Raw genomic sequence first — 15,150 nt, forward strand, 5'->3', positions numbered from 1 at the left:
CCAGTACAGGCCTGTCTACAAGCCTGATGGCATGTAGCAGATGACTGTGGATTATTGAGAATCAAATAAGGTGACTCCTCCATGACATGTGGCTGTTCCTGATATCAGTATATTAGAATGTTTAATCGTGTGTTCTGAAAAACATCACTTTGTATTAAGTCTAGTTAATGCTTTCTTTCATACTGCTTTAAGCCCAGATGCTTAAGATATGTTTGCCTTCACCTGGGAAGGGCAACGATGGATCTTTCCATTGCTTCCCAAAGATTATATTCACAGCCCCACTATCTAACATGGGTTGGTGGCACAGACCTGGCCACAATTCCTTTGGCAGGAGATGCACAGCTGGAGACTACGTACATGATGCGACGTTAACTTCTAACCATTTAAATCTTTTACAGAACACAATAACAAAATGGTGTAATGTTTTCAATGACAGGGATGGGCTGCAAATTTCCATAAGATAAGAGTGTCTTGCTCAACGGTCACCTTTCTGGGACTCATCTGGTCCATTAAGGCTCAGATGTTGGCTTTGGTGCTCACAGACAAAATCATTGCCTTTCCACGCTTGTAACAGTTAAAAAAGTACAGGCTCTTGTGCGGTTGTTAGGTTACTGGAGAACTTTCTTTCATCACCTAGTACAGTGCCTCCATCCTCTATACAGATTAATAAAAACAGGAGCCACCTGGGACTGGCGAGCCTCATTTAAAAATGCTTTCACCCAGGCTAAGACAGTACATCAGACTCAAGCATTAAGAGGCTATAGAGACTGCACTGCCCTTTGGAATAAATACCAAAGCACGGAGGATGAAATGGGATGGGCCTTGTGGCAGTGCAAATATAAACAAAGGCATCCAACTGGCTTTAGATCTCAGCTCAAAGGAGCTGAAACACACTAAACATTGGGGAAAAAAATTCCTAGCTGCATATAATGCTTTATTACAAACACAGACCCTTACTAAAGAAGGCTCTGTAGAAGTAAAAACAGCCTAGCCTATGAAAGGATAGGTAGATGGCCTATTTGCAAAGCCTAAGTCACTTGTGGCACAGGATACCACCTTTAAGATGACAAATCTGTCTTGAACCAAGTAGAGTCAGAATGCTCCTTAGAAGCAAGAATGGCGAGACTTCATCACACATACTTTGGACATGTTATCAGGAGGGACCAGTCCCTAGAGAAGGACATCATCCTTGGTAAAGTAGAGGGTAAGCAAAAAAAAGAGGAAGACCCTCAATGAAATGAATTGACAAGGTGGCCGCAATAATGAGCTCAAGCATAAGGATTATGAGGATGGCACAGGACTGGGCAGTTTTTCTTTCCGTTGTACGTAGGGTCACTATGAGTTGGAACTGACTTGATGGCACCTAACAACGACAGTAATGTGTTAAAAAGCAAAGATGTCACTTTAAAGACTAAGGTGGACCTTACGCAAGCCATGGTGTTTTCAATTGGTAGATATGCACGTGAAAGCAGAACAATGAATAAGGAAGACCCAAGAAAAATTGATGCTTTTCAATTATGGTATTGGTGAAAAATATTGAATATATCATGGACCGCAAAAAGAAAAGACAAATCTATCTTGGAAGAAGTACAGCCAGAATGCTCCTTAGAAGCAAGGATGTAGAGACTTCTTCTCGCATGTTTTGGACATGTTATCAAGAGGGACCAGTCCCTGGAGAAGGACATCATGCTTGGTAGAGGGTCAGCAAAAAAGCAGAAGACCCTCAGTGAGATGGAGTGACAGAGTGGCTGCAACAATGAGCTCAAGCATAACAACAATTATGAGGATGGCACAGGACCAGGCAGTGTTTCATTCTCTTGTACATATTATTGCTATCAGTTGGAACCAACTTAACGGCACCAAATAACAACAACAACGGGCAAAATATGGTTGGAATATTTTGGAATAGGAAGCCTCAAAAGATGATGAAAGGAAAGATGCACCAAAAAGAACTGGTTAATGTTCATCCATTTCCAGAGGTAGAACATGATCAAGAACAGATGGTACTGAAGGAAGATGTCCAAGATGCACTGAAGGCACTGACAAAAAACAGGTCTCCAGGAGTTGATGGAAAAGCAATTGAGATGCTTCAACAAATGCATGCAACTCTGGAAGCACTCGTCTATGCCAAGAAATTTGGAAGACAGCTACTTGGCCTACCAGCTGGAAGAGATCTATATTTGTGCCCATTCCAAAGAAAGGCTGTTCATCATTATCAATGATGTGGCTACACAAACTTTTGCCAAACAGACTCAGCCTCTGACTGATGGATCTAACAAACTACCACACCAGAAGACCTGTCAGCTTAGACTGAGAGGATGAGGAAAGAACGCTATATGCCTCTTGGAACTCTGAAGGAGGAAAACAGGCCAAAGGAGCCACATTAGTTGTCCTCCAAGAAGAGAATCATCCCTGGAGCAGCTTTGAAATATACAGAATTGTTGCAATGAGCACAGGAAGCAGTGCTGCCTCCTTCTTAAAGTGTAGGGCCATGGCCTCTGGGTTTCCAATGGTTGGAACCACAGTCTCCTGGTTATCAAAGAGTGGTGCCACAGCCTCCTGGGTTTCAGAGTTGGACCTCCTACTGGGTTCCAGAGTGTGGGGCTGCCATTAAGGTGTGCCAGGGGCATGGGGTTGCTGCCCAGGCTGAGGAAGTGGGGCTGTTTTGTCCAAGGTTCAAAGGGGGTGAGGTCACCACTCAAACTGACTAGCAGAATGGAGCCACCTAAGGCAAGGAATCGGAGCTGTTGTCACAGTGGCCCCGGAAAGTGGAGTTAAGGCCCAGGATCAAGAGCCTTTGCCCAGAATCCAGACAGCATGGCCAACATTCAGAGTGTAGAGGGCAGGGTCATTGCTCAGATAAGCTCCAAGAACAGGGGATTATTTTCAAGACCTGAGAACTAATGTAAATAATTCTCTTGGGTATTGGACTTGCTTGGTGTCTGTTACCCCTTTTTTCACTCCGATTTCTCCCATTTGTAATGGAAATGTCTACCTTATGCCTGTAACACCACCATACTTTGGAAACAGGTAACTTGTAGTCCGTATTTCACAGATGAAGTGGAATTTTGCCCAAAAATGGAATACACATAAAGTCTCACTCATATTTGAATTAAATGACTCATGAGATGAGATTCTGTAGTTGGAGATCTTTTGTAATGTTCAGGATGATATGATGGGGTGAACGTGTTTTATATATGGTTAGGATGTGAATTTTGGGGGTGCAAAGGGTGGAATGTCATGGATTGAACTGAATCCCCCCCCAAAAAACATGTGTAAACTTGTTATGCCATGGTTCCCAGTATTGTGTAGTTGTCCTCCATTTTTTGTGATCAGATGTAATTCCCCTCCGTTTTGTGATGTAAATCCTAACCTCTATGTGTTAATGACGACTCTTGTGTTTGTTATATTAAGCAGGATTAGGGTGGGATGCAATACCACCCTTGCTTGAGTTACACCTTCTACCTTACAAGAGATAAAGAGAGAGAGAAGCAAGGAGAAATGAGAGGCCTCAAGACAAAGAGAAGAGAGCCAGAAGTGGGGTGCATCTTTTGGACCTGAGGTTCCTGCACTGAGACCTCCTGGACTCAGAGGAAGACTGATACCAAGACACATGGAGATCTTCAAGGAACTCTGGGCCCACAGATACTGAAAGGAGACAAGGGCCTTCCCTCAGGGCTGACAGAAAAACCCTTCCCCTAGAGCCAGCACATAAGATAACAACTTCTAGCCTCCTACACCGTGAGGGAATAAATTTCTGTTTGTTAAAGTCACTAATTTACTTGTGGTATTTCTAGTATAGCAACGCTAGATAACTAAGACAGTCAGGCTTTTCTAAGATAGTAAGATTCAACTCAGACAGTCTGGTATTGCATTAGAAGCCATCTTCTAACTTCCAGGAGAGCGGAAAGAACTGCCATCATCAGCAGCCCAAAGCTAATTCCTATGAGGTAGAGTTCAAACATACCTCCAACCTACAAACTTTATACCAATTCTGATGCCAGTCGTCCCTCCCAGTGCACTCTCAACTGCTCTGCTGGGTTAGATAACTTGTTGCAATGGCCACACAGAACTCACAGACCATACTCAAGATTAATGGGGCTTATTAGAGAAATAACAGGTTACCATTCAGGATCAGTAGGAACAAAGAGGTAACAGAAACAACTCAGGATATAGTTCTTCGATCAGGAGAGATCCTTCTCGACCTCTGCCAACATATCCAAGCCAGGGTGTTGCGACTGCTGGGCCCTGTTCAGGCCTGGCCTTGGATGCCAGACTCTGCCCTGTTCAAGAAATTGTTACAGCTCTTTAGCCACGTCAACGAGTGCCTAGAGGCACTCTACTCTGGCAGGAAGCCTCCCGCCCAATGGCACACAGCTCTCACTCTGTGGATTGGGAAGCCCAATGTGGCTGCCTTGCTCCGTGAGCTGGGAAGCCCACTACACTGTCTCATGCTGCCTTCTCCTGGTTCTGCCGCCATGCGTTTCTCTGCTGTACATGATGTCATTTCTCACCAACTCATGCCCCTCCTCCTACCATGTTAATATTGTCTGTGTCCTGTGTCTAGGAGGTTCTCAGCACAAAACCCTGGGTCCAAAGGATGCACTCCACTCCTGGCCAGTCCTGTGTGGCTAGTCTTGGTGTCAGTGAGGTCCCCCTATCCCTCTGTGCAATTGGTTCTTTTTTAAAACCTAGTGTGGATGGCAAAGCTGACCAATACCTTCAAGGGTTCCATGCACCTTATTGGTATGGTCCCACTCATTCATTTTGTAGGACATACAAGACCATGGCTAGAACTGAATGATAGCAACAGACTGCACTACAGGTTCTCTCCACTTTGAGATGTTACATCGTCAGTGATTTGTCAGAACTAACGGATTTCTCACATTCCTTACTATCATTAGGCCTATCTTCATTGTAAGTACAAATGTGTTTACACAAGGACGAGAAACGACTAAAGGCTTTCCCACATTCCTTACACTCATAAAGCTTCTCTCCACTGCGAGATCTTATATGGGTCATGAGGTGTGAGAACTGAAAAAAGGCTTTCCCACATTCCTTACACTGATAAGGCTTCTCTCCACTGTGCGTTCTTTTATGGGTAGTGAGGTATGAGGAATATCTAAAAGCTTTCCCACATTCTTTACATTCATAAGGCCTGTATCCTTTGTGAGCTCTCATATGGCCAGTGAAGTATGAAACCTTACTAAAGGATTTTCCACATTCCATACATTCATAAGGCTTCTCACCACTGTGAATTTTTACATGTCTGTTGAGTTGTGATAACTGCTTAAAGGCTTTCCCACATTCTTTGCATTCATGAGGCCTCTCTTCACTGTGCATTCTTTTATGGATAGTGAGGTGTGAGGATCGACCAAAGGTTTTCCCACATTCCTTATATTCATAAGGCCTCTCTCCACTGTGCGATCTTGTATGTGTGGTGAGAGATGAGGAACGAGTAAAGGCTTTCCCACATTCCTTACATTCATAAGGCCTCTCTCCACTGTGCAGTCTTTTATGGGTAGTGAGAGACGAGGAACAAGAAAAGCATTTTCCACATTCCTTACATTCATAAGGCCTCTCTCCACTGTGAGATCTTGTATGTGTGGTGAGAGATGAGGAACAAGTAAAGGCTTTCCCACATTCCTTACATTCATAAGGCCTCTCTCCACTGTGCAGTCTTTTATGGGTAGTGAGAGACGAGGAAAAAGAAAAGCATTTTCCACATTCCTTACATTCATAAGGCCTCTCTCCACTGTGAGTTCTTATATGTGTAGCAAGGGATGAGGAACAAGTAAAGGCTTTCCCACATTCCTTACATTCATAAGGCCTCTCTCCACTGTGAGACCTTGTATGTCTAATGAGGCTTGAGAGATAAATAAAGGCTTTCTCACATTCCTTACATTTGTAAGGCTTCTCTCCACTGTGAATTCTTATATGTGTAGCAAGGGATGAGGAGTATAAAAAGGCTTTCCCACATTCCTTACATTCATAAGGCCTCTGTCCACTGCGAGTTCTTATATGTCTAATGAGGCTTGAGAGACAACTAAAGGCTTTCCCACATTCCTTACATTCATAAGGCTGCTCTCCACTGTGAGTTCTCAGATGATTAGCGAGGGTTAAGGAACAACTACAAGGTTTACCATAATCCTTACGTTTACAAAGCTTCTCTCTCAGTCGAGGTTTTAGGTAAGAAAGATAACTGCAATCTTCTCCACATTCCTTACAATGACACGGTTTGTATCCAGCGTGAGATCTGATGTGATACTCAAATGATGAATGATCCATAAAGGCTTTTCCACATTCAAGGCATTCAAAAAGACTGCTTCCAGATGGGGTTCGTTCAAGACTAGTAAGATATCCAACGGAGATGAAAGTTTTTCCACACTGATTACCGTCTTCACCTTTATTTACTTTACCATCTTTACTTTCACAGAGGCTCTCTACTGTACATATTCTGTCAAAAATAAGATGCAAGTTGTTAGAATTAAATTTGTTACCATCTCAAAATTATCATACACAGTAAATGTGTGTTTTCTGTTCTGAGTTTTCTTGTGTTGTGTATGTTGAATCATCTCACAGAGGGTACTACCACTGCAGTCACAGTATTCCTAAATGATGGAACTTTCTGATGGTTAAGTACAAATGAACTATGTTTCAAATACTCAGTATCTGATTCACATTAACAGGAACGCTCTATAGTTAAAACTACATGAACACACCACCTTAGAGCCAGTTTTACACACACACACACGCACAAACAGCATCACACCTTAAGAGTCTCCTGAAGCACTGTTCACTTTCATGCGAATAATACTCACCTCACATGCCTTCCCTGGTTGTTGTGCTGACACTCAATGCCATGGAATCCACAGATTTCTGCTAACATGGAGGACCAGCTGTCATTCTTCATGGACATTTGTCCATTATCACCCTGTTTAAAAACTGACCAGATAATTTTAAGTGGAGTTTCACAAGGTGAAACAAAACAGTAAGGAAATTTTATAAAGAAGAAAGCACATGTCAAAAAAGACTGACTTTAAGGCATTTGGCTGTTGCAGGCTTCAACAATGATCAAAAGAGTAAGAAATTTACTAAAAAGTAATTCCATGACAATTGAGAGTAATAGTAAAATACGTAGAATGTAATAAGAAAATTAAAATAAAAAAGTACTGCAAACAATGCATGTGTGTAAGCATAATACTGAAAGAGAAAATGAGGGAGGTGTTTTCCTGCAAGCACAGAAAGCACAAGAGGATGGATGAAAAATCCAAAAAGTCAGCTCAGGTATGTGTGTAAGGTCCATGTCCTGAAAGTAAAAGACAGTTTTTTTTCAGTTGATTTCCTCACATATAATTTCATCCCAGCACGGCTGGTCCTTCAAAGGATTCTTGCCTTCCTGGTGCTTCCTAACATTACAGCTCGAGATAAGTCTATCTCCACTCTTCCCAGATATTTCAGTGTGGTTGACACGGTGTTCATGAAAAGAGACCATGAGGGAAGACAGGCAAGCGCATTCCCTTGATGCTAAGCTAGTACTTTGGTCTACAGGGTCTCTATTGATAGACAGGTGTGAGTTTATCTTTAGCAAAATAATCACATCAAATATGTAAAAAACATGGTAAAATGCTAATGAGGCCCCAAACCACAAATCTCTCTTTACCGAAAACTGACTTCTGAAGCCAATGCTCACAACTAAAATGCTTAAAGAGCCTCAAAGCTTTTAACAAGATAGACAATTTAATACAGACTTTGATTTTTGTCGGAGAGTCACTAGAATCTAAGTCCCATGAGGGCAGAGAAAACACCTGTCATTTTTCCAATGTATTCCAATTCCTCAACCCAAAACCTACAAAACGGTCAATGAGAACAATACTTATTCACTAAATAACAAAAATGAAGCCATCCTTACCTGAGTCCAGGTTCCCGAAGATTTCTATCATCACATCTCTGTAGAGTTTCCTCTGAGAAAAATCCAGCAAAGCCCACTCTTCCTGGGTGAAGTTCACAGCCACATCCTCAAAGACCACTGAGTTCTAAAATATCACACATATTCTAAATCATCAAGGTGCCACGTTCCCTAATGTGTCCAAAAGGATGAGTAAGGCTGACAGTCCTGAAGAACTCAGAATTCACAGGTAGGTCACACAAAGTTCTGTGTTCTCCTCTGGACTCAGGCCATCAGTATCATCTCTTCACTGACTGTATTTATCTCCTGACTGTTCACATCTTATCTCAGATTTAACAATATTTCCAAAACACTGAACGTATCTCTCCACACTTTCACTATGACCTATCCAGACTTATTCCTCTGTATTTATGGTTCAGAACAGGCAAAAAAACACATCAGAAGGGAAAGAAATTCTCTATGAATGACAGACCTATTTCCACATTAAGATCATCATTTCTTTGTGGAAAATATCAAATTCACCTTCTTTTCTAAGACCCACCAGAAAACACAACAAAACATGAAGCACAGGGTGGAAGCAAGATGAGCTATTAATAACTGTCAAAGACTGAGGAACAGGTAGCTTTTCGCATTAATTGAACACACAAAGCAAGCATCAAAACCACACTAAGATATGGTAGAAATTTTGCAATCTGGGAATTTATGACAACTATGATTCATATCACATGGAAACCCTGGTGGTGTAGTGGTTAAGCACTACAGCTGCTAACCAAAGGGTCGGCCGTTCGAATCCGCCAGGCACTCCTTGGAAACTCTATAGGTTGGTTCTACTCTGTCCTATAGGGTCGCTATGAGTCGGAATCGATTCGATGGCATTGGTTTTTTGGTTTCGGTTTATGATTTATATAAAAAAGTCCTCTGCCATGGACTGAAGTGTGTTCCCCAAAAAATGCATGCATCAATTTGGCTAGGCCGTGATTCCCTGAATTGTGTGGTTATCCTCTACTTTGTGATTGTAATTTTATGTTAAAGAGGGCTGGGGTGGAAATGTAACACCCTTACTAAGGTCACATCACTGATTCAATGTAAAGCGAGTTTTCCTGGGGTGTGGCCTGCACCATCTTTATCTTACAAGAGATAAAAGGAAAGGGAAGCCAGCAGAGAGTTGAGGACCCCATACCACAAAGAAAACAGCATCAGGAGCAGAGCAAGTCCTTTGGACCCAGGGTCCCTGTGCCTACGAAGCTCCTCAACTAGCAGAAGATTGAGGACAAGAACCTTCCTCCAGAGAGAGAATACCTTCCTCTGGAGCCAACAACCTGAATTTGGGCTTTTAGCCAACTTTACTGGGTATAAATAAATTTCTCTTTGTTAAAGCCATTCACTTGTGGTATTTCTGTTATAGCAGCACTAGACAACTAAGATAGCCTCTAAATGAAAAAGCGGACCACATGCAAGAACAGACATGTAATATGAGCAGAGAGATGGAAACTAAGAAAAATCAACAGGATATCCTAGAAATCTAAAGGACTAACATTGAAATGAAAAATGCCTTTAACAGAATCAACAATAGATAGGACACGGCCAAGGGAAAATTATACGCATAACAAGTATACCAGGAGGAAGAAAAAAAATTAAATACTTGAAAGATGGTGGATATTTTTATAAATTAATAACAGACCCCAAACCACAGATACAGAAATTCAGAGAACTCAAAACAGGATATCTACAAAAAATTTACACCTAGGCATATCATGTTTAAACTGAAGAAAATCAAACACAGAATGAAAATTGAAAAGAAGTCACAGGAAAAAAAAAACACAACTACAGAAGAGGAAGAATAAGTACAGCCAACTTGTCTTCAGAAGCCACGCAAGCAAGAAGACTGCAGAATAAAATATTAAAGGATTTAAAGTAGAAAATAACCTATCTAGAATTCTACATCTAGAAAGTTATTCTTTCAAAGTGAAGGAAAAAATACAGGCATTCTCAGAAAAGCAAATATTGGAAATGCTGGTGGTGTATTGCTTAAGAGATACAGCTGCTAACCAAAAACTTGACAGTATGAATTCATCAGGTGCTCCCTGGAAACCGTATGAGACAATTCCACTCTGTCCTATAGGACTGCTATGAGTCAGAATTGACTTGATGACAACAGGTTTGGTTTTTTTATTTTTATACCTGTATTACAACAAATATTAAAAGAAGATCTTCATACAGGAGAAGGAAAATTATGTATGTCATAAGCTCAGATGTGTCAAAAGGGTAAAATGAGCACTAGAGAAAAAAAAATGAAGGTAAAGTAAAATATTTTGTCCTTCTTATTCTTAATTTACCTAGCAGCTAAGTTTGTTTAAAATACCAACAGTCACACGAGATTCACTGACTATAGCATACAGATATGTGAAATGAATAACAGCAATGCTATAAGTAAAAGGAGGGAAAACTTGGGAATACTGTTTTAAGATACTTACACTACCAATGAAGAGGTAAAATGTAATTTTAAACTGGACTGGATTAGTTATAAATATGTAATGTAAACTCTAGAGCTAGGGATATGAAGGCACAAATGATTAAGTGCTCACCTACTAATCGAAAGGTTGACAGTTCGAATCCATCCAGCGGAACTTCTGAAGACTCATGACCTACTTCCAAAAGATAACAGCTACTGGAAACTTCTTGAATCAACGTCCTCTGAACCACATAGGGTCAACATGAATTCTAATCCACTCAACAACTGGTTTAACTCGTTAGAGATGTGAAGGAGTTATCCAAGGGAATATCTGGCAAAAAATTGTTCCAGAAACAGGAAATAGGCCAGAAGGGGAGAGTGTGCCTTGCATGTTGTATGTAAAGCCAAATACACTGTGAAAGGAGCAGACTGAGATCTGGGTGAGCAATAGTAGAGGAAGTTGGAAGGGTGATTAAGGTAGACAGACATAATGTCCCCCACGTGTCTATCAGTTTGTGTTTGCATCTGTCAGTTTGTGAGGGAGTGCGTGTTGCTGTGATGCAGGAAGCCACGCCACCGGAATTTAAATACCAGCAGGGTCATCCATGGAGGACAGGTTTCAGCTGACCATCCAGACTAAGACGGACTAGGAAGAAGGACTCGGCGGTTTACTTCTGAAAAGAATTAGCCAGTGAAAACCTTATGAATAGCAGCAGAACACTGTCTGATACAGTGCCAGAAGATGAGTCCCCCTGGTTCGAAGCCACTCAAAATATGACTGGGGAAGAGCTGCCTCCTCAAGTAGAGTCAACCTTAATGACGTGGATGAAGTCAAGCTTTCAGAACCTTCATTTCCTGATGTGGCATGACTGAAAATGGGAAGACACAGCTGCAAACATCCATTAATAATCGGAACTCGAAATGAACAAAGTATGAATCTAGGAAAACTGGAAATCGTCAAACATGAAATGGAACCCATAAACATCGATACTCTAGGCATTAATGACCTAAAATGTACCAGTACTGGCCGTTTTGAATTGGACAATCATATATGGTCTACAAGGATGGGATTGACAACTTGAAGAGAAATGGTGTTCCATTAATCATCAAAAGAACATTTCAAGATCTATCCTGAAGTACAACGCTGTCAGTGATAACATCCATATGCCTACAAGGAAGACTAGTTAACGTGATCATTACTAAAGTTTACGCATCAACCAATAAGGCCAAAGATGAAGAAATTCAAGATTTTTATGAACTTCTGCAGCATGAAATTGATCAAACATGCAATCCTGATCCATTGATAATTACTGGTGATTGGAATGCAAAAGTTGGAAACCAAGAAGAAGGATTGGTAGTTGGAAAATATGACCTTAGTGACAGAAATGATGCTGGAGATCGAATCATAAGATTTTGCAAGACCGACTTCTTCATTGCAAATACTTTTTTTCACCAACATAAATGGTGACTACACACCTGGACCTCACCAGATGAATACACAGGAATCAAATCGATTACAACTGTGGAAAGAGATGATGGAAAAGTTCAATATCATCAGTCAGTACAAGGCCAGGGGCCAACTACAGAACAGACCATCAATTGTTCTTATGCAAGTTATAGTTGAAACTAAAAGAAAATTAGAACAAGTCCAAGAGAATCAAAGTATGACCTTGAGTATATCCCACCTGAATTTAGAGACTGTCTCAAGAACAGATTTGACAAGTTGAACACTAATGACCAAAGACCAGATGATTTATAGAATGACATCAAAGACATCATACATGAAGAAAGCAAGAAGTCATTTAAGAAAAACAGAAAAGAATGAAAAGACCAAATGGATGTCAGAAGAGATTCTGAAACTTGCGCTTGAATGTCGAGTAGCTAAAGCAAATGGAAAAACATGATGAAGTCAAAGAGCTGAACAGAAGATTTCAAAGAGCAGGTTGGAAAGACAAATCAAAGTATTATAATGACATGTGCAAAGAGCTTGACACAGAGAACCAAAAAGCTGGACATGCTTGGCATTTCTCAAATTGAAAGAACTGAAGAAAATTCAAGCCTTGAGTTGCAGTAGTGACGGTTTCTACAGGGAAAATATTAAACGACACAGGAAGCTTTAAAAAAAACATGGAAGAAATACGCAGTCACTATATCAACAAGAACTAGTCGACGCTCAGCCATTTCAGGAGGTAGCATATGATCAGGAAAAGATGATACTGGAGGAAGAAGTCCAAGCTGCACTGAAGGCACTGGCAAAAAATGAGACTCCAGGAACTGATGGAATATCAATGGAGATGTTTCAACAAATGGATGCAGAGCTTGTCTATGCCAATTGTCAATGCCAAGAAATCTGGAAGACAGCTACCTTGCCACCCGACTGGAAGAGATCCACATTTACGCCTATGCCCAAAAAAGGTGGTCCAAGTGAATGTGGAAATTATAGAACAATATCATTAATATCAACCACAAGTAAAATTTTGTTGAAGATCATTCAAAAGCGGTTGCAGTAGTTTATCAACAGGAAACTGCCAGAAATTCAAGCCAGATTCAAAAGCAGACGTGGAACCAGAGATGTCATTGCTGATAATAGATGGATCCTGGCTGAAAGCAGAGAATACCAGAAAGTTGTTTACCTGTGTTTTATTAACTACGCAAAGGCATTCTACTGAGTGAATCATAAGAAATTATGGATGACATTGCGAAGAATGGGAATTCCAGAACAGTTAGTGATGCTCATGAGGAACTTGTACACAGATCAAGAGGCAGTTGCTGGAAGAGAACAAGCGAAGAGCACATGGTTTAAAGTCAGGAAATGTGTGCATCAGGGTTGTACCCTTTCATATACTTATTCAAACTGTATGCTGACTATATAATCTGAGAAGCTAGTCTATATGAAGAACAGGGCATCAGGTTTGGAGGAAGACTCATGAACAACCTGCATTACGCAGATGATACCACCTTGCTTGCTTAAAGTGAAGAGGACTTGAAGCACTTACTGATGAGATCAAAGAACAAAGGCTTCAGTATGGATTACACCTCAGCATAAAGAAAACAAAAATCCTCACAACTGGACCAATAAGCAATATCATGATAAACAGAGAAAAGACCAAGGTTGTCAAGGATTTTATTTCACTTGGATCCACAATCAACACCCATGGGAAACAGCAGTCAAGAAACCAACAGGTGCATTGCAGTAGACAAATCTGCTGCAAAAGACCTCAAGGTTTTGAGAAGAAAAGATGTCACCTCAAAGACTAAGGTGCACCAGACTCAAGCCGTGGTGTTTTCAATCACCTCATATTCACATGACAGTCAGACAATGAATAAGGAAGGCTGAAGAACTGACACCTTTGAATCGTGGTGTTGGCAAAGAATACTGAATATACCCAAAAATGCACTGCCGTCGAGTCGATTCCGACTCATAGCGACCCTATAGGACAGGGTAGAACTGCTCCATAGAGTTTCCAAGGAGCACCTGGCGGATTCAAACTGCCGACCTCTTGGTTAGCAGCCATAGCACTTAACCACTACACCACCAGGGTTTCCACTGAATATACCATGGACTGCCAAAAGAAGGAACAAATCTGTCTTAGAAGAAGTACAGCCAGAGTGCTCCTAGGAAGCAAGGATGCGGAGATGACGTCCACATACTTTGGACATGTTATCAGGAGGGATCTGTTCCAGGAGAAGGACATCATGCATGGTAAAGTAGATGATCAGCAAAAAAGAGAAAGATCCTCAATGAGATGGACTGACACAGTGGCTGCAACAATGGGCTCAAGCATAACAACAATTGTGAGGATGGTGCTGGATGAGTGTTTCGTTTTGCTGCACACAGTTTTGCTATGAGTCAGAACCAACTCGACAGCACCTAACAACAACAACAGACTTACTATGCTCTGGGATACTGGTTGGCCAGGATAGTCTCTGGTTTTTAATTTGAGTGAAATGCAAAGCAATTTCAGGAATCTGAGCAGAGGATATTCATCTGACAGCTCTAAAAAAACATTTGTCTAGGGGCAAATGTCGAAGCTGGCAGATCTTTAGATGGTTATGGCCATAATCATATAAAAAATGTTGAGACTGGAGCGGTGGCAATAAAAGTGAGTGTGCAAAGGGTGGCCCCTACATATCTTAATGGTAGATCCAACAGAAGTTCCAGGCAGGCTGAAGGCTGGGATGTGACAGAAAGAGGTGGTAAGAATGAATTCCAGATACTTACCCATGAAGACTGAAAAGATGGAGTGCCATCAACATGGATGCGGAAAACTTAAAGGGGAGTAGGTTTTCTGGGAAAGCATGGAGAGGTTAGTTGGGGCTTGTTGACACTGAAATGAAGATAAGACGTCCAAGTCGGGAAGATACATAAAAAAGGTTTTTAAAAGAATGGTTTCTAATGAGGAAAGAATAGTCTCTACAACATATGGTGCTAGGACACCTGAATTTCCACATGCAAAAGACAAGTTGATTCCGATATGTCATATCCTGAACAAAAACTAATTTAACATGCATCAATAACCTAAATATAAGAACTGATACCATAAAAGCAATGGTTATAATAGTACCAAAACAAAACTTCCCAAATATGCTCAAAAAGTTTCGTTGTTAAATTCTTACAGTATATTCCATCGAGAAAACAATACGCAGCAAGTTAAAGTGAATCAACAACCCATGGGATCCTCCCAATTTAAATGTGAACTAAAGGAACTGACATTTAAGTATACTTAATGTTTTTCTGTCTGATTACAACCTAACCATCAAATTACAAATGTATATAAAAAAAATCAAA

At 40.9% G+C, this 15,150-nt stretch overlaps 1 protein-coding gene across 6 annotated transcripts in view; it reads right to left on the bottom strand.

Moving 5' to 3' along the window:
- Positions 1-620: 620 nt before the first annotated feature.
- LOC100663987 (zinc finger protein 883-like) overlaps positions 621-15,150 on the bottom strand; it is a 47,489-nt gene continuing 32,959 nt past the window's right edge. For 4 of the 6 annotated variants that reach the window (XM_010593317.3, XM_064280708.1, XM_010593316.3 and 1 more), the window contains 3 exons: positions 7,913-8,036; positions 6,822-6,945; positions 621-6,457 (listed from right to left, as the gene is read on the bottom strand). In XM_010593317.3, coding sequence (XP_010591619.2) covers positions 4,846-6,457; positions 6,822-6,945; positions 7,913-7,943 — 1,767 coding nt within the window. In that variant the 5' untranslated portion in view covers positions 7,944-8,036 and the 3' untranslated portion in view covers positions 621-4,845. Of the gene's footprint in view, positions 6,458-6,821; positions 6,946-7,912; positions 8,037-10,494; positions 15,140-15,150 lie in introns of those variants that run through there. The other 2 variants (XM_023552389.2, XM_010593319.3) reach the window with 2 other exon arrangements.

The sequence above is a fragment of the Loxodonta africana genome, chromosome 3, assembly GCF_030014295.1.
Source record: "Loxodonta africana isolate mLoxAfr1 chromosome 3, mLoxAfr1.hap2, whole genome shotgun sequence".
NCBI classification, from domain to species: domain Eukaryota; kingdom Metazoa; phylum Chordata; class Mammalia; order Proboscidea; family Elephantidae; genus Loxodonta; species Loxodonta africana.